This window comes from Nilaparvata lugens, chromosome 4 (genome assembly GCF_014356525.2).
Source record: "Nilaparvata lugens isolate BPH chromosome 4, ASM1435652v1, whole genome shotgun sequence".
NCBI classification, from domain to species: domain Eukaryota; kingdom Metazoa; phylum Arthropoda; class Insecta; order Hemiptera; family Delphacidae; genus Nilaparvata; species Nilaparvata lugens.
Genome location: NC_052507.1, coordinates 30003631 through 30024992, shown reverse-complemented (window position 1 = coordinate 30024992; position 21362 = coordinate 30003631). Strand labels below are relative to the sequence as shown.

General features: G+C 36.3%; 1 protein-coding gene across 1 annotated transcript; it reads left to right on the top strand.

Moving 5' to 3' along the window:
- The first annotated feature begins 721 nt into the window (after positions 1–721).
- Positions 722–21156, top strand: LOC111045788 (protein mothers against dpp). The gene is made up of 9 exons (XM_022331252.2): positions 722–1456; positions 3441–3753; positions 4427–4598; positions 9670–9894; positions 12722–12816; positions 15289–15487; positions 17305–17545; positions 19186–19378; positions 20908–21156. The coding sequence occupies exons 2-8, from the start codon at positions 3478–3480 to the stop codon at positions 19343–19345; spliced, it is 1368 nt and encodes a 455-aa protein (XP_022186944.1). The 5' UTR covers positions 722–1456; positions 3441–3477; the 3' UTR covers positions 19346–19378; positions 20908–21156.
- The last annotated feature ends 206 nt before the right edge of the window (positions 21157–21362 follow it).

The window sequence follows — 21362 nt, the reverse complement described above, 5'->3', positions numbered from 1 at the left end:
GAGCTGCAGGGGACACTCTGTCAACTTATAGAAAAATATAGAAACCAACTCAGTTGTTATTTGTATTCTTAATCTAATATTTCATTAATTTTAAAGAGTACTATAATTCATATTTTATAAATGAAAAAAATAGAGTACGGTATTGGAATTAACCTGCAACATAGTAATTGCAGAAAAATTTTATCTATTCAGGGTAAACTTATAGTAAGGTTTACGTTATGGCAATGATATTACATAGGCGATCAGCGTTATGATTCTCTGCCTTGCCACTGCCTTTTATAAAGGATAGCTGAATGGCCTACTAGACTATACTGTAATAATTATGATTAAGTATTATGTTCATTCTTGTTCGAACATATGGTAATTAATAATATTTTATTCGTTGAGAAAAATTTTATGATTGAATAATCAATTATTTTCATGATTGAGATTGGACATTCTGTTGATTGATAAATTTCAACATTGCTGGAAAACGATCTACCAACGATCCAATGCTGGAAAGGATAGCACTATCTTTTTTTCCAAATTATAGGCAAGGACAGAAACACCAATGTCAATCAAATACAGTCATTGTAACATTTTATTGTACCTCACTGGTACTTTGAATTTTCACTTTTACTATAATAAACCTCAATTTCAAATTTCTGCCATAATACTGTGAAATGTGATGAAATAGCCTCGTCTTCAAGTCATTTAACAGAAAAAATCATTAATTTACACTTAAAGTTTAATTTTCCAACAACTGATGAATGGATACTCTCTATTGCAGCAATTTTAACTAATCCAAAAACATTTTATTAAGACAGTCTAGTGGTTTGTTGGGCTCTATAACTGGTTTTATAGCCACTCTATGAAATTAGCATCCTTTAACCATTTCGTTTCACTTCCACTTCTCACCTCACAACTTTCCTTCCCTTGTCCTTTCATTCTTGATTCTATAGACAGTGCATTTCCACTTGCCTTCTCCACTTGTTGAGAGAAAAACATTGGCCTGGCGCTAGCTTCTGGCTCCATATGTCTGTCGTCTTCCATTGTGTTGAGATATACCTTAACCCCCACCACTGCAGCTAAATTCCTTGTTTCCGTTTTCGTTCTTCATTCAATTCAGACTTTACAATAAATTTGTGTTGATTTTCTAGTGTATTTATGTTGTAAATTTATTTATTTTAGTCTATTTTTTGTTAGTTTTATTAAATCTGTGACGTTGTGGCTTGCCTGTTACTGTATTCTTAGTTAAGAGATAACAGTGTTTGTAAATAAAATCTGGACTTCTAGTTCTCCGTCCGAAGACAAACTGAGATTCCAAGAATTGTGTACTATAGCTCATATTTTGTTATTTTTATGATTTAACTAACAGTTTACTATGTATAAGTGCAAAATCTTTCAAAATAAAAGGCCTATTTCTGTCTTCAATGATTACAGATGCCGTGTTTGATCTCAACTTGTTAATTGAAAGGTAAATATTGAGTTGCATTAAGTTTATTAAAATTAGATTGCATTCAAGGTTGAAATGTTTCAAGGAAACATTCATATTTCTATTGATCCATAGGCTTAACTCATTTGATGAGTTTTTTTGCTACCTACAGTAGATTTATTTATGTAATAATATATTATGTAAATAATTTAATCTGTCAGTATTTATGTGTTCTGGAATCACAGGTTTTATATAATGAAATCAGCTTGTACAATATCAGTCAGAAATTCATTATCTATAAATATAAATATTATCTTACTTTTCTTACACTTTTGATTTGTTGCTGTTTATACATTAATTTGTGTTTTTAACTAGTTTTTGTGCAGTTTGTCATGTACCGAGCAATTCACATCTGCAGATAACCTAGTTGAAACATAACTTTTTGACTTTCGAGGGTTTGCGGTTCTGTTACTCAATTCTACTCAGTAATTTGGGTTCAAACCTACCGTACATGATAAAAAATATTGGTTATAACAACCGATGTAGGCTTGACTACCAGATGCGAGATTATTGCATCCTACTTTCACCGTATGAATACTTATGTAGGCCTACCTATGCTTTAAAATCCTTCCCAATGGCTACTATGGTAATACCGGACTTGATATTGCCCATTCATCTAATTCTCATCATATAGTCTAGTCAAATGGTCATTTCCAGGAAACTGCCCGAAAGATTTTTTTTGTTAGTTTTAAGTTATAGCCAATTTATTTTAGGGCGCTGAATTTGAATCTAAAATTTGCTGACAGTCAGAGAGAGCGACTTCACCCCTAAAACACTCTAATTTTTGGACTTACAGATTTTTCCATTTTATGGTAAACACTTGGGTGTTTCAAGATAAAACATTTTTCACAAAATTGAAGAGAATACAATTTCCAATAAATTGAGAGGTCGCACAGGACTCACGACTTCTGGTTTTGGATCCACAAATTTTTAAAAAGGCGTATTCTCGAAAAAATTAAATCCTGGAAACTCACTACCTACTTGGAGTATTAGCCTATTAAGTAGGCCTAATGATGAAAAATCACATATCAAGAGACAGAACAGTTAATTCTGAACAAGATTAATAAGAGATTTTGAAATTTAGTATACGGGGGTGGGGGAATAGGGCCTACTAGCAAAAGTAGAAAACTATGTCCTGCAGCCAAAATACAAATTTTCCATTTTAATAACTTTTCAAGGCCTTTCTAACCAACCAAATCAATATTTTGGATCATATTAGTATACAAGGGCTTTGCTCTATCACAATCACGCGTTAGATGGACTTAAATTTAGGATTTCGTAGTAGGGAGGCGCCTAAGGACAACTCAAGGATAAAAATTTCTATCATTCATAACTTTTGAAACAAAGATCGGATCTTCTTGTACTACAGCTCATTCTTCTTAGCTCGCCAAGGCGGTTCAAAATATCGCATCATAAGAGAAATTTCTAATTCATCGCAAACACAAATAAAACCGACGAGAAAACTCTTTCGGGGCTGTTTCATGAAAAATGACTATTTGACTGGACTATCATTCAAATCATCACTCACACCCAAATTCATATCACCCTCAACCAAAATTAGTGAAATTTATGGTTTGCATTTTGAAAACCCACTAGATAACTTCACTATAATTGTTGAATTATTGAGGTGTCAATAACAAAAGAGTAAGCCGAATTTGATTGAACCTTTTCTTATTCATTGTCATATCATAAAACAGGCCATTTCCTTTATTATTGGAGCAGGAGATTTGTTTCTATAATGCAGGGTTATATGGTTTTTATAATAACTTTATTATTTCATATTCATCACAGGAGTTAAAATTAAATTAATTCAATAACTATTCTTCGAGAATAAAATCAATATATATAGGCCTACAGTTAAGGTGGACTATATAAAGGTAAATTAAAAATCTGAGATTGATTGTAATCAACTATTCTGATACTATTCTACTTCTTTTCTCTAATAATAGTCTTTGCTTTTTTTCAGAATTTCTTATTTGTGAGGACAGTAATACAATTCAAAAATGGATGGGGTTGAAACCGACTCTTCCAGTTCTGGTGGAAACAATCTTTTTTCTTTCAACAGTCTTTTCACTTTTACTAGTCCAGCTGTCAAGAAACTGCTAGGCTGGAAACAAGGTGATGAGGAAGAAAAATGGGCTGAAAAGGCAGTCGACATTCTTGTAAAAAAGCTGAAGAAGCAGAAAGGCGCAATTGAAGAGCTAGAAAAGGCGTTGAGTTGCCCCGGTCAGCCCAGCAAATGTGTTACAATACCGAGGAGCCTCGATGGACGTCTTCAGGTATTATTTCATTTCCATTAATTCATCAATTTATAATCTGTAAGAATAGGGTATGATCACATTGGGTGCGTGTATGTGCAAGTGCATGTCATATCATGTATGATCGTAAACAAAATCTTGAAAGATCCATTGAAACCTGTTGTGAATTGACCAGTGCCTCATCAAGGCCAGTGGTAGCGAGCGTATATCAATGATGGGAACTGAAAATATTAACTAAAAGGAACACTATAAAAAAACAATAAATTAAATGAATAACAATTAGGCCCATAGCAAGTAGAAACTCAATTACTCAGAAAAACAGCAGAGAAGACGACAAAACTGGAAATAGCACTCATTGGTTGACAAGAGTGTGGATGGGTGGTTTGCCAGCGCTCGCTTTGACTGGCCTTACTCTGGGCTGGTCTTCGCTCGACAAAAATCGGAGCGATGACCAACGAAGGCCAATGAAGGCGAGCGCTGACAAACTACCTATCCACACTCTGGCGCTCGTCGTCATTTGTAGAAATTGGGCGAAAGTGTGAATGCGGCATTACAAGTAGAATCATGATTTTGGTCATGCTATCTATAGTTGTGATTGAAAGATATCCAGATAGTTTTTTCAAGCTTCATTGTAATTTCTGAAAGTGATGATGTATTGTGTGTATGCATGTGTTACATATAACGCTTTTTGCAGGTTTCCCATCGGAAAGGTCTTCCACATGTGATCTACTGCAGGGTTTGGCGTTGGCCTGACCTGCAGTCGCATCACGAGCTGAAGCCGTTGGACATGTGTCAGTATCCGTTCTCAGCCAAACAGAAGGAAGTCTGCATCAATCCATACCATTACAAGCGTGTTGAAACTCCTGGTAAGTCAACCAATCAGGTTGCGATATTTGTAGTTATCCAAGATTACTATTCACGTTGTCACTTCATGCCATTTAGTGCAATTTCTAAGTATAATGGCAATAGTAGAAAGTAGAAAAATACTTGATGAAGTGGTATTGGATATATTAAGTATTAATTTCGAATTTAATTTTGGATTAATATTTTATATTAATTTGATCATTATCAATTCCTCAGACTCATTTTACAGATTTCATTTTGCAAACCAAAGACTGCCCTGTACACTTTTTCTTCTACCGGGCTACTACAATATTATTGAAATCAAATGGAAATAACCAACTACACCTTCTATAATATTTTATCAATTCCCAACATTATTTAATTATTTGCATTATGTAATTATTTTGTTATAGAAGCAATTTGTGATAGAAATTGTTTTTTCTTCCATGCTTTCGTAAATGGATGAATAAATAAAACATGTTTTGACTATTTGTAGCCATTTTCCAATTGAATGAAATATTCAATTAATGAATAGCCTAATATTAATTAATAGAATAGAATAGAAAAACGTTTATTGAATAAATAAGCTACCTTAAGCGAACCTCAAAGAGGTTGCTTGACAAGGTACCATATGCAAAACATGTAAATTCAAATATAAATATACATATATCAGTGAACTTTATTTTTACTTAACAGTTGAATCTACTTAACAGTTTATTACACTGTTAAATTTACTCAACAGTTAAAATTATGATATTAATTGATTAATTGTTGGCTCAGCTCTCAAAAATCTAAAGAGTGTTATAATATATAGTCAACCTGAACTTACATACAAAAAATAGAACAGAATGAATTACAACAATACAATACATTAATAATGAGTTACATTATGTTACATCTAAAGTGTAATTATTCAACCAAATCTTTAAATTTCTTTTCAACAGGCGCATATTAACAAACTCAGCACAATTATCGAGTAAATCATTGAAAGTTCTTGGTACAATGTAGATTAAGGTGTTTCTGGCTAAATTATTCGAAGTAAATGGTACAACATACCTCTCATTCCTTAAATCATATCGATTAACTTTCATAACTAAATATTTTTTGCAGAAGTAATTTTCTAAAATCAAAGTAAACAGAAATATACCTTTTATATTCAAAACCTTGCGTCTATTCAAAAGGTTCTCATATGAAATATCTCCCTGAGAATTGCTGACCAAACGTAAAATCTTCCTCTGTACCGAAGATATTCTCCTAAGATAAACATTGCTAGCAAATCCCCAACCTTGCAATCCATATCTCATAACAGACTCTCCCAAGGCTATATACATCATCCTCTTCACTTTATTGGGTATTAAATCTTTAATATAATACATTTTAGCCAATAACTGTTTGAGTCTATTACAAACATTTTTTATATGGATATCCCAACGAAAATGACTGTCAACTGTTACTACTAAATACTTATAATTTATACAATTCGATATAAACTGACAATCTCTTACATGTGAAAATATCTTGTTCCTGCAGTTGGAAACATTCACAGCAATGGTGCTCAATTTTGGGTTCCCTAATTCTTTTCATGTAGGATGAGGTTATAATGTAGCACCTTGGTTTTGGTAAAATTTATATTTAGACAATTATTATGAGACCATTTAGCTAGAGTATTGGTATCATTTTGTAACCGGATTTCGGCCACATCTAACGATTTATGAGAGGAAATCAACAAAATATCATCTGCAAACATAAAAATCTTACAGTGAATCAAATAATATCTAGGTAAGTCATTTGTGTGAAGTAAAAACAGCAAAGGTCCCAGGACTGATCCTTAAGGCACTCCCACATTTGAAGTCTTCTCTTGACTTGAATAGATCCTAATTTTAACAACAAATTTTCTATTCTCCAAATAACTTTCAAATAACCTGAGTACAGGTCCTCTTATATCAACACTAGATAGCTTTTGTAATAAAATTTTATGATCTATAGTGTCGAATGCTTTTGAAAAATCTATAAAAAGACAAAGGTTATGAACATTATCCTTCAAGTTACCATATATATAATTAGAAAAATTTTACAACAATTTATTTGTACCTAACCCTTTCATAAAACCATATTGAAAAACATTGATGATATTATGCTTATGCAGGAATAAATAATTCATCCTCTCGGCAATATATTTTTCGAATTTTTTTTCAAAAATTGCTAATATGGCAATTTGCCTACAATTCTTGAAATTAGAGAATTCACCATTTTTATGGATGGGTCGGACAACAGAAACTTTCATAAGGTCAGGTATACTTTTGGATTTGATAGTTTTATTTATAAGCAATTGTAAAAATGAAACCATGCCATCCTTCAAGAACAATATATTCATCTTTTAACCTTATATTATCAAAACCAGGTGATTTATTTCTATAAATTTTTGCCAGTTCTCTACTCACAAATTGTGCTGATACTAAAGGTAAATAGAAACTACAATTGATAGAGAAATCTTCTACATCACCTAACGAAAACTTAAATCCGCAAGAATGAATACTATCTTGAACATTAAAATAGAAACTCTGAGCGAACTCATTTGCTATATCTTGTGTTTTTATATGAGACATATGCTTCATAATTATATTTTCTATCGACTTACTCCTAACGGTTCCCAACAGTCCATTAACAAATCCCCATATTTTTCTCATATTACTCCCATAACCTTCGAATCTACGCTTGAAATAGAATTGTTTTTCTTTCTTTATTTTCAAATTCAACCAATTTCTATATCTATTATATTCAATCCTATTAATATTTGAGTTTGTTTGTTTCTATTTCTTGAAGAGCATATCACGCTTGAACATTATTAATATTCTATTATTAATAAGAATAATATTCTATTATTCATTAATGATGAAATATTCTATTTATTCGTCGTCAAAATGGATATACTGTATAGTAAAAACATGAAATCTTAGAAAAGTTACTTTATGATTTTTTATTTTATTTCAACAGAGTCAATTGTACATTTCGCAGGTACTGCATTGCATGATTCAAGTTTAATATCAATTTCTCAGTCACTAGTTCTTATTTCCAAATTTAAAATTTCTAGCTTCTTCATATTTTGGACATTATAATATTGGACTTGGACTTAAGTTCTTGGAAGTCAAAATATAACCTAGCTTTTGGAAAGTTTACTTACTATTCATGAAATTTGGGTGTAGAAGTTTTGGGCTAGGCCTATTGATCTCGACCAGTCATATATATTTTATGATTTGTAATTGTATTGATGAATATTAGATTAATAAATATAGTATCCCTATCAATTTTCGATGGCTCATTAATATGCACACTTTTTGAAGATAATAAATGATTAGTCGATTACTATGAATAACAAGGGCTACTTTTAGTAAAATTAATTTAAATGAAAATAGAACCCTTTTTCGAAAAAAACACTACACTTCTTTTATAAACAGAAAATATCTTTTAATTATTTAAAATTCAATTTAAAGTACGAACTTATATATTATATTTCACGACTTATCCCATCTTGAGGTGCAGATCCAAAATGAATTTGATATTGAATAATATAAAAGATTTTGAATCTGCACCTCAAGAAGTCGTGAAATATATAACCTAGTGCTTTTTATCAATTGTTGAATAATTTTAATGGTTTAAAGAAGTTTATTGTTCTTAAAAGAAGAGCAGGCTACCCTAGTGTCCTTATCTGTTTCCTAGATTCATAACCTTCCATCTCTACCCTAGTATCTCAATCTGTTCCCTGGATTTAAAGTGTTGTTTTTCGAAAAAGGTTGGCTACTATTTTCATTCCATTTGATTTTTATAACTGATCAATCTATTACAGTTTATTCTGCTTAAGAGTATGAACGCTTTTGAAGATAATTAAAGATCAATAAATGTTTGATAGCTCACTTTGTCAGTGTATGAATATGTTGCTTATAAATTGTCCAATCAATTCCCCCACATCCTGGTCGTGTTAATGGGAAGGATATTATTCTATATCCTTTTCAGAGAATCGACTATTATTTATTGAAACTCCGCCAATTTATGTAGTTTTAATTTTAGTTTTAAAATTATTATTATAAATAATGTACAGCATTATTATAAATTATTTTAGTTTTTATTTGTAGTTTTAATTTTATTTAATCACAATATTATAGTATCGTGATTCAAATTGCATTCAATCTTATCAATCTCATTAGTTATTTTTTATACTTTGTAAAATTCGTTTAAAAATTAGCAATACTGTCATCCAATGTAAATATTAGTATATAAGCCAATTTATACCGGGTGATTCAAAAAGTACTTTACAACTTTGAAAATTCATATAAATCTTATTAAACAAGGTACAGAGCTAGTTTTGGTGTTGTTTTAAAGGAAAACACTCCAAGTTTTAACTCGCGTAGTTACGTCAAAGATGGCTGCCTTCACTGGACCCGAGCGTGCTAGATGTGTGTTTTGGTTTGAAAAACGGCATAGTGTACCTTGCTATGTTGCAAAACTTTTTAATACCACAGATCGATGAGCGATGAGGATGACCGAGAACGAAATTCAAGATGGCGCACCATCACACTATCTGACTGACGTCCGGAATTTTCTCAATGACCGCTTTCCAAATCAGTGGATTGGCCGTAATGCGCCAATTGCATGGCCCCCTCGCTCCTCAGACCTTAAACCGCTGGATTTTTTATTGTGGGGTTTCATAAAAGATATGGTGTACGTACCTCGTTTGCCAGCCACTCTACCGGAACTTAGAGCAAGGATTTGAGCTGCTGTTGAGCAAGTTTCACCTGAAATTCTAGTGCGAGTCTGGGAAGAAATCGTCTATCGATGGGATGTCTGCAGGATAACCAAAGGAATTCACATAGAACATCTTTAGTTTAAGGTAAAAAAACTTGAAGTATTTTCCTTTAAAACAACAACAAAACTAGCTCTGTACCTAACTTGTTTAAAAAGATTTATATGAATTTTCAAAGTTGTTTTTGAATCACCCAGTATTGTAACATACATAAATGAAGAACTCCAATCTAATCTATCACGGCTCATTCTCTAAGAATATGGACAGTTTTGAATGTTGGATGGTTGTTGTTGCAGTGCTGCCACCAGTGCTTGTTCCGAGACACAGCGAGTTCGCTCCCGGGCACTCGATGTTGGCCTTCCAGCAGATGCCCGAGCCAAGCATGCCGCACAACGTGTCCTACTCGACGAGTGGATTCGCCAACCCGGCCTCGCCCATCTCCAGCATCCCCAGTCCGGGCAGCAGTCGCGCCTCCAACGCCAATGCACAGAGTCCTCCCTACTCGGGCAGCGGGTTGTCAGGTATTCCAACAATTCCATCTTTGCGACAGAAGGCGACTCGAATTGTTTAATAGTTATAAGACCTAAAATAATACAAGGTTTTTATAGACCTTGAATAGTTACTACCGTTAACACTATTTGCTTAGGTCCAATCCAATTTATAATTGCATCCTAAACATCTGTTACTTGTATTTTCTGCAATTATAGAATGTAAATTAGTGATCAAGTACTTGTGATTATTTTATTATTTCCAATGGTTCATTTGATGAAACTCAACTTGCTCACAAGCTGTATACAGACTAATTTGAATTGTATGTAAATTCGATACTTAATGAACGTACGATTTTTTGGCGTCCTTTCAATTAGATTGAATTCTATTAGATAGAACACAACTTGGCAAAAATATGACGTGTATCATGTGATTGTCAAGTCACATGCAATCTCATAGAATTTATAAGGACGGAAATCGATACTTATTGAATGTACGATTTTTTGGCGTCCTTTCAATTAGATTGAATTCTATTAGATAGAACACAACTTGGCAAAAATATGACGTGTATCATGTGATTGTTAAGTCACATTCAATCTCGTAGAATTTATAAGGACGGCAAATAAATGTGCGTTCAAAAATCGATGTGGGCTTTACACACAACATACGTTTGACTAAATTTGTACTTGTCATCGATAGTTATGTGTGTGCTTATCCAATCACTGTAGGCTACCACTGGTTTACAGCTGAAAATGCCTTCAAGTCGTAACTACACTGGTCGACCAATATATTGCTCGGAGTGGAAACCTTAACAATAGAGCACGAAAATGTCGAAATTCAATAACAATAGGTGACCATTGAAGGGTCTCTAGAACTTCTACCTGTCTACCCATTGTTTTCGGCGGCTCCGTCTCATTTCTTCAACCCGGTTGAAGAATTTAAATCTTCCCCATATGGCTATGCCATATTTGAGGAGAGAAAAAAGATAACCGTAATATACCACCACTGGGGCTTTGAAGTTGAATGTGTTTTGAGCACACGCAGAGAGAAAATAGCCCTGTTAAATCTTAATAAGATTAAGGGATCTAATCCCTGTTATAAGTTAACCGTGGAGCAAATGTTGTGTACTGACCAATCCAATCCAGAGTCACTCCTAGAAGATGAACAGCAACGCTCTGCTGGGACAGGGGTAACCTCACATCGACACCAACGCTCTGCTGGGGCAGGGGTAACCTCACATCGACACCAACGCTCTGCTGGGGAGGGGTAACCTCACATCGACACCAACGCTCTGCTGGGGCAGGGGTAACCTCACATCGACACCAACGCTCTGCTGGGACAGGGGTAACCTCACATCGACACCAACGCTCTGCTGGGGCACATCGACACCAACTCTCTGCTGGGGAGGGGTAACCTCACATCGACACCAACGCTCTGCTGGGGCACATCGACACCAACACTCTGCTGGAGCAGGGGTAACCTCACATCGACACCAACGCTCTGCTGGGGCACATCGACACCAACTCTCTGCTGGGGAGGGGTAACCTCACATCGACACCAACGCTCTGCTGGGGAGGGGTAACCTCACATCGACACCAACGCTCTGCTGGGGCAGGGGTAACCTCACATCGACATCAACGCTCTGCTGGGGCAGGGGTAACCTCACATCGACACCAACGCTCTGCTGGGGAGGGGTAACCTCACATCGACACCAACGCTCTGCTGGGGAGGGGTAACCTCACATCGACCAACGCTCTGCTGGAGCAGGGGTAACCTCACATCGACACCAACGCTCTGCTGGGGCACATCGACACCAACTCTCTGCTGGGGAGGGGTAACCTCACATCGACACCAACGCTCTGCTGGGGAGGGGTAACCTCACATCGACACCAACGCTCTGCTGGGGCAGGGGTAACCTCACATCGACATCAACGCGCTGCTGGGGCAGGGGTAACTCACATCGACACCAACGCTCTGCTGGGGAGGGGTAACCTCACATCGACACCAACGCTCTGCTGGGGCAGGGGTAACCTCACATCGACACCAACGCTCTGCTGGGGAGGGGTAACCTCACATCGACACCAACGCTCTGCTGGGGCAGGGGTAACCTCACATCGACCAACGCTCTGCTGGGGCAGGGGTAACCTCACATCGACACCAACGCTCTGCTGGGGAGGGGTAACCTCACATCGACACCAACGCTCTGCTGGGGCAGGGGTAACCTCACATCGACCAACGCTCTGCTGGAGCAGGGGTAACCTCACATCGACACCAACGCTCTGCTGGGGTAGCCTCACATCGACCAACGCTCTGCTGGGGCAGGGGTAACCTCACATCGACCAACGCTCTGCTGGGGCAGGGGTAACCTCACATCGACACCAACGCTCTGCTGGGGCAGGGGTAACCTCACATCGACACCAACGCTCTGCTGGGGCAGGGGTAACCTCACATCGACACCAACGCTCTGCTGGGGAGGGGTAACCTTACATCGACCAACCAACTTATTAAAGTTTCTGACTGCAAAATTGCAAAGTGTGATGGGGGGGGGAAGATGTTTCGAAAGTAATGAACTTAGTCTCACTTTTATTATTCATAGACGGGCCATCCCTCAATATTTAGTAGCTCTTCCTCTCAAACTTGAATTAGTGATAATAGAAGATGTGTCATCGGCTTAGGTTGGGCTATCCTAGCACTTCCATCTCTGTGACAGAGGACACCATGAGTTTTTTAATAATTTATACTATAGTAGAATTCCGTTTTATTGAAAATCCATTGCGATAAGGCAGCTCTTATGGGATTGATTGTGATTTAACTTTAAATGAGAAGAAGACGTTCGTAACAGTTATCTTTTTTTTGCAGAAACTCCGCCACCTGCCTATAGTCCACCAGACGAGAAGTCACCCTTGGAAAATATGGCAATGGACACCGGAGAAGTTGCTCAAGTTTCATATCAGGTGAGAAGGTTACTCTAGATTTCAACTCAGTGTTCTGATTCCATGAATAATATGATTTAAAATAGTGTATTATCTTATTTAAAGTCGTTATTGATGGCGTGAGCAGCGCAAACTAGTCTCTCCTACCTAAAAGCATGTGTATACGAGTACATGAACAAACCACGAACCCTTGAAGCCCTGAGTGAAACAATAACATAAGAAATTCGAGTGGTACCACAAGCAATGCTTCAGAGGAGTATGAACAACTTCTCACAACGTCTACAGGGGTTTATGGACAAAAACGGACAGCATTTAAAGGATTTTATTTTTCGTACATAATCAATGTTTCAATTTTTCCTCTTCAATTTTTAAAATGGCAACATCCAAGTACACACTAAAATAAAATTCTAGTTCCGTTTGAAAATGAGTGTGTACTATCATTTCAAATCATCCATACATCCCTGCCCAACCCTTTAGAAACGAATTTTAAACTGTCTGGAACAATACTTTTGAGTTTTCTCTTTAGGTGATTATAGTTCCTCTTTTGATTTTAATCAATTACATTTGTAATAATTATGTTGTAATTCGTAATTTTCTCAATGTAATTATGTTGTATCAATCTTATTACCAAGATAACCTCACATCGACACCAACGCTCTGCTGGGGAGGGGTAACCTCACATCGACACCAACGCTCTGCTGGGGCAGGGGTAACCTCACATCGACACCAACGCTCTGCTGGAGCAGGGGTAACCTCACATCGACACCAACGCTCTGCTGGGGCACATCGACACCAACTCTCTGCTGGGGAGGGGTAACCTCACATCGACACCAACGCTCTGCTGGGGCACATCGACACCACGCTCTGCTGGGGAGGGGTAACCTCACATCGACACCAACGCTCTGCTGGGGCAGGGGTAACCTCAAATCGACACCAAAGCTCTGCTGGGGCAGGGGTAACCTCACATCGACACCAACGCTCTGCTGGGGAGGGGTAACCTCACATCGACACCAACGCTCTGCTGGGGCACATCGACACCAACGCTCTGCTGGAGCAGGGGTAACCTCACATCGACACCAACGCTCTGCTGGGGCACATCGACACCAACGCTCTGCTGGGGAGGGGTAACCTCACATCGACACCAACGCTCTGCTGGGGAGGGGTAACCTCACATCGACACCAACGCTCTGCTGGGGAGGGGTAACCTCACATCGACACCAACGCTCTGCTGGGGCAGGGGTAACCTCACATCGACACCAACGCTCTGCTGGGGAGGGGTAACCTCACATCGACACCAACGCTCTGCTGGGGAGGGGTAACCTCACATCGACACCAACGCTCTGCTGGGGAGGGGTAACCTCACATCGACACCAACGCTCTGCTGGGGAGGGGTAACCTTACATCGTCCCACCAACTTAATATAGTTTCTGACTGCAAAATTGCAAAGTGTGGTGGGGGAGGTGTTGCGATAGTAATGAACTTAGTCTTACTTTTATTATTCATTGACAGGCCATCTCTCAATATTTAGTAGCTCTTCCTCTCAAACTAATCTAATAATAGAAGATGTGTCATCGGCATAGGTTGGGTTATCCTAGCACTTCCATCTCTGTGACAGAGGACACCATGAGTTTTTTAATAATTTATACTATAGTAGAATTCCGTTTTATTGAAAATCCATTGCGATAAGGCAGCTCTTATGGGATTGATTGTGATTTAACTTTAAATGAGAAGAAGACGTTCGTAACAGTTATCTTTTTTTTGCAGAAACTCCGCCACCTGCCTATAGTCCACCAGACGAGAAGTCACCCTTGGAAAATATGGCAATGGACACCGGAGAAGTTGCTCAAGTTTCATATCAGGTGAGAAGGTTACTCTAGATTTCAACTCAGTGTTCTGATTCCATGAATAATATGATTTAAAATAGTGTATTATCTTATTTAAAGTCGTTATTGATGGCGTGAGCAGCGCAAACTAGTCTCTCCTACCTAAAAGCATGTGTATACGAGTACATGAACAAACCACGAACCCTTGAAGCCCTGAGTGAAACAATAACATAAGAAATTCGAGTGGTACCACAAGCAATGCTTCAGAGGAGTATGAACAACTTCTCACAACGTCTACAGGGGTTTATGGACAAAAACGGACAGCATTTAAAGGATTTTATTTTTCGTACATAATCAATGTTTCAATTTTTCCTCTTCAATTTTTAAAATGGCAACATCCAAGGTACACACTAAAATAAAATTCTAGTTCCGTTTGAAAATGAGTGTGTAACTATCATTTCAAATCATCCATACATCCCTGCCCAACCCTTTAGAAACGAATTTTAAACTGTCTGGAACAATACTTTTGAGTTTTCTCTTTAGGTGATTATAGTTCCTCTTTTGATTTTAATCAATTACATTTGTAATAATTATGTTGTAATTCGTAATTTTCTAAAATGTAATTATGTTGTATCAATCTTATTACCAAGATAATAAATTTTTCTTGCAGGAACCTCTGTATTGGGCCAGCATCGCGTACTACGAGTTGAATTGTCGAGTGGGTGAAATATACAATTGCCAGAACCATTCTGTTATTGTTGATGGATTCACGAACCCGAGTAACAATCAGAATCGCTTCTGTCTTGGCCAGATCTCCAATGTGAATCGTAACTCCACTATAGAAAACACTAGACGACACATAGGCAAAGGTGATTGAATATTATTCTACTAGTGTACCTTTAAAAACAGAACGTTTTTATTACCTTATTTTAATATTAAAATACAATATTTTTTATTACTTCTATGATTGGTATTTTTCAAAAAAAAAAATGTTTATTAAAAGTATCATTTAGACCCAATTCATTCACTCACTCATTCATTATACACAGTAAGAAGCAAATAGAAATAGCTTCATTCCGTCTTGGATCCTACTCAAGATTGCAAATCGTCCAAGTGGAGGATATATATTTACACATATCAGGTGGCTGTGTGAATAGAGATGATGATGATAAGCGTCATAATTATTTGTTCAAATTGTTTAGGATGCTCTAAATGTTTATTTATGTAATGTAAACTCATCTGTCCTGGACGTGAACAATTACCAAATCGAATACTTACATAATATACGTTATCCAATATGTAGAAAAATAAAGAAGTAGTGGGAAATAAACTTAATGAACTCAAATATTACTATTATTGAATAGGGTATGTTAGTTGAATTTTTGTACGGAGTCTTTCGGTCGCACTTTTTACTAAATCTATACTAAATTACTTTATAATAATAAATTATATCAAATGAAAGCTATATAAAAATAACTAAGGACTTCTGCTACTGCAAATATTGACGAAGAACTAAATAGCAGAAGAAAATTACAATAATGAAACTATCCAAAAATGGCGCCCAGGCCGGGAATCGAACCCGGCACCTCTCTGTTGCTTATATACGTTTCACCAACTCGAGCAGCTAACATCAAGGTAGATAGATAACGGTGTTACCATGACATTATGACTAAACATTTTCAAAGTTTATTTGATATTTCTGAAACTTTCAACTGATCACTAGAGATTGATTGAGTTCTTATATTAACATTCTAAATTTCTTGTCATTATTCTGGGATTGAAAATGTCAGTCCCGGTTGCACAAAAGCCTCTTAAATTTTAATCATAATTAAATGCCACGAAAACCAATCTAACCTTCTTCTCAAATACGCTTTCTCTGATAGGTTCTCGTGACATTTGATCATGATGAAAATTTAACAGGCTTTCGTGCAACGGGGCCTCAGTGTTTGAATGTGCTGAACAAACATCACCTTTTTTGGTCTAATTTTTAATCTAAAACCTAGTTTATATGATGTCAATTGGTGAGACAATAGTCATGAGGCAACTGACTGACATGAAATTATTGTCTTCGTATAAACACTTCAGGCCATTTGTCTTGCCAACTGTCCCGACAATTTGCCCGAAATTGAACTGTCTCCGGGAGTAGACTATGGACAGTCAATTGGGCCCAGCGAGCCTCCCACCATTCGGAATCTCAGTTGTCGTGACAATTGGCGCCGTGTGAACGGTGTAGGCCAGTAGCGCTGTCTTGGTTTTGCCAGTTCATCTGTTCGTCAACAGATGACGAGAACTCGGACATGTTTAGCTGACAACTGACGTGCCAATAGTTGGCCGCGTATAAACATCTTCTCGTATAACTGGCCTGGCCTCCGAAAATCCGCAACCACGTGATGACAATTGTCCAAAGACAACTGTCTCGCCAATTGGCATCGTATAAACTAGGCTTAAAGTAGGGAATGTAATAGTAAGGGCGGAGCTTCTTTTTCATTTTCAATCATTATTGTATGATAATTTGTATTATAGTGTATATGTAGACATTTGCTACTTATTAGGAGCTTTATATTATGTGCTGTGTATCTGCTATACGCTAAAAAATAATAATATTAAAAATATGTGTGTATTCCATTGATGAATTAATAAATAGTATAATGCTTGTCTAACATGAAATGCATGTTGTTTATTGCAGGTGTGCATTTATACTACGTTGGTGGCGAAGTGTACGCAGAATGTCTGTCAGATTCGGCTGTATTCGTGCAATCGAGAAACTGCAATCACCACCATGGCTTTCATCAGAGCACCGTCTGCAAGATACCCTCAGGCTGCGCCTTAAAAATATTCAACAATCAAGAGTTCGCTCAACTGCTCTCACAGAGCGTTATCAATGGATTCGAAGCTGTCTATGAGCTGACAAAGATGTGCACTATCAGGTTAGTCTTCAAATGAGTTCAAGTATGAGGACAAAAAAAGTTAACAACCAGGTTCAAATGTAACGAACATGCCAAATATTGCTTTGGAAAGAACAAATTATTGATTATTTAAATAATAGCTGCTTTCGCTATGGATTTGAATTCAAGCGGCATAATATTCTTAAGCTCCGGCCAACCCAACAAAACTTAAGTGGTTGTAGCACAGTTAGCCTTTCTGAACCGGCTTAATCCAGCCCCGTTGTCTGTGTACTAGATCGGAAATCAGTTGTTTTGTGGATTACTACGTTTAGATCAACAAAACGAAGATCTGAAGTTCGTCGGCCCATTGATCACGTGAAAACATCAAGACTGTGAGAGCTTCAATTTTGTAATCTCCAAAGCGTTCAGAACGCAAACTTGCGTCAGGCCTTGGACTTTCCGATCGTTCTGTGAAGAGGTCTTTACAAAGACCTTTATTCTCATCCATACAAAATGACTGTTCCCAGAATGCCTTATCTCAATTAGAGGCGATTTGCTATGGCCCCATATATCCTGATTTGCCCCCATTTTTCTGTTAGGTTTTTTTTTGAAATCCTGTGTCTATGTGAACTGTCTGATGAACCTCCAGGATTTTAAAAACAACCTGCAGGTGAAAATCGTCAAAATTACGCCTACAATGCTAGAAAGGGTGATACCAAATATAATAGAAATAGTTACTCTACGTGTATCCAGAGTGGGGAACGTCACCTCCATGATATTCTCCAAAATTAGATGAAACAAAACTTAAAATACATATTTACAATAACATTTTCAAAAAACGAAAACTCTTCTGACTCTTACAATGCGTTTTATCAAGTTTTGAAAAAATGAAATTATGATGCCGCACTCTGTATTGTACATCCATTACATCCATACTCTACATTATTTCCATCCATCATAATATATATTTCAAAATTTTGTATTGCTTTGTATGAATTTCAAAATATGAACATTTCAACATGTTGAATTTCACATAAAATTCAGCGATTATATTTTTCTGCTGATTCTAATCTGAAAACATGTTTAAGATGCCAAAACTTCTTTAATAAGGAGGGTGATGCCCTCGTGAACATTGATTCTTTTGTGGGTCTTATAAAATATATGATTCCGTACTGATTTGAAAATTTTAAGATGAATAAAATAAGTTCAAGTAAATGAATACAAGTTCATCAAGTAGAACAATAGCTAATATAGTCTAATATAAAATTAAGTGCACTGTGAAACTCTAGGATGTATTAAATTATACTTCAAGAGAAGATGATGTAGGTATACTATTGCGTTGCAACTTGCTCATATTCTCCCATTCGTCAAAATTATTATTTCATTTGTAAGTGAAGTATTATGAATATTAATACCAAAGTCAGTTATTGAACCAAAATTATTTATATATAGATGAATAATATGATTGTATTTAAAGCAATCAGGGTATGCTAGCCTTTTCAGGCTCAATTCCCTATCCAGTCGAATAATTCAAGTAAACGTTTGTCCAAATTAAGGTAGGTTGGGTGTTCCCTCTGTAATAATACTAGCAGTAGTGCATGTCTCCAGGCACCTGGTAGCATCATTTGCATGATTTTTCAATAGATAACTATGTAATCTATCATTTGATGTTTGTTTTTTAGGATGTCGTTTGTGAAAGGCTGGGGTGCAGAATATCACAGACAAGATGTGAGCAGCACACCATGTTGGATTGAGATCCACTTACACGGACCTTTACAATGGCTTGATAAAGTGCTTACTCAGATGGGATCGCCACATAACGCTATTTCCTCTGTTACATAAGCTCAAATCATTCTGGGCTATTTTCCAGGCCAGGTGAGTTTAAAGTCTACTCTTAATTATTTATTAATTAATATATCTTTTCAATTTACTACTAATTAATTATTTATAAATGTGTTTTTGAGTAAAAATCATCCGGTCACGAATGTAGGCTAAAGGGGGTCTGGTGCGACCTTTGACTCCCAAGTCAAATATCCAAGGTAAATGCAAATTGAGTGTGGTGAGTTAGGGGTGGTAAGTTTGTGCAATTTTTTTTGCTGTTCACACTGTTATATTATTTCATCATTCAGTACACACCTAGTGTTGACTAGGCACAACTTGTTGTCCATTAGCTGATGGTTTCATTCATTCATACATGTCATGGGTTATTATGAAATGACATTGACAATTGGCATACAGTATACACATAAATAATTGCAGATAACATAATGCGAACAATATACATTAATAATCTTTATGCAACATTCAACATTCTTGTTATTTTCCTGTAAGAGCAAAAAGACAGAAATAGAAAATACAAAGCTCTCAAACACAAATACAGTCAACAATTCTCAAAAAAGAAGCTCCATCTCACTATAGCTTGCCAGCGATATAGACATTTATCAATAAGTCAGTCCTTGGTCCTCTTTCTGAATAAGTCAAGTAACTGCGCTCCTTTTAACTGGATTGGCAACGTATTGTAAATCTTCCTTCTCATATGCTCAGTACTCAGCTTGTAAAATCTTGTTCGGTGATGCTCAATTCTTAAATCATTCCTTGACCTATTGAAATGATTATGAATGTGGGAGCCTGTTGTCCAACTGTCATGTGACTAGTAGGCAAAGATAGCCAAGTGATAAATATAGAGAGCGGGACCTGTCATGATTCTTGATGTTTTAAGATAGATCGACAAGCAAATTTTTGCGGCTTTCTAAATATGAATCTGATAGTTCTTTTATGAGCTTTGAAAACCATTAATGCGTCTCTCGGAATCTAGCCAAAGCTGTAGGTCCAGGTCCACTCATCTCTCATCATCACCCATGCACAAGCCTGGAGCTCGTGTGGGCGTCAACTCACAAAAAATGTTTTTTTTTATTCACTTGAGCCTCTCTATTGTAGACTACAATTTATATTGTACGAAATACATGTTTGACATGCATCATTACGTCTGAACTGATTAACTTGAAATTTTGAATTAAGATTCTTAATTCATCGAGGATGGTTATAGGCCTATTCATATATTTTATTAATCATTTATAATTTTTAAAATTCAAACAAATTCATTCAATTTGTGATGCAAAGTTTACGTGAGAATAGCCGAATCAAACAATTTTTTTTGTAAATTATTACAGGGTTTTAATACTTTTAATATCAGCATGGAATCTTTATTATATTAAAGCTTTATAAAACAATATTCAATCTATTTTTGTTTGAACAGACCCTTTGAACATACCCACGGGTATTACCTGCTCGTATTTTATATTTTAACTATCAATAACTCACTGTTTATATTTTATTACTTTCCAGATTGCTGTATTCTTTTCAATTTATTTGTTGTGCTATTCAGCTTTTCTTTTTGTTTGCAGACAATGTTATTAGGATACGAGATAATACTGAAGAAGCTGAGAAGGATTGATGGAAATATTATTAATTTTGTTTTAAGAAGAATGACTATTCAATATTGAACTCTTATTAATTACTCTAGTTTTAAATTATTATTATCAATTCGCTGTGTTGAAATTTAGTTTTATAAGACGGAGTAAAACATCTTGACAATTTTATAAGTAAGTTATTTCAAGTGCTATGTAAAATAAAGCCTGTGAATTTTGACATTATCACTGCTGTATTTAATTACTATTCCCTCTAGCTTTCTGATTCTGTAATAATAAATTATTGTCTAATATCAAAGCTATCTCGAGTTGGCCAACAGTGATAATATAAACAATGGTACTTGGAAAAAGATGAAGGTCACGCTCATTTTATAACTGAATCATAGCTTTTTCTGAAGCCATTTCACGTTTAATAATGTTTTACACTTGAG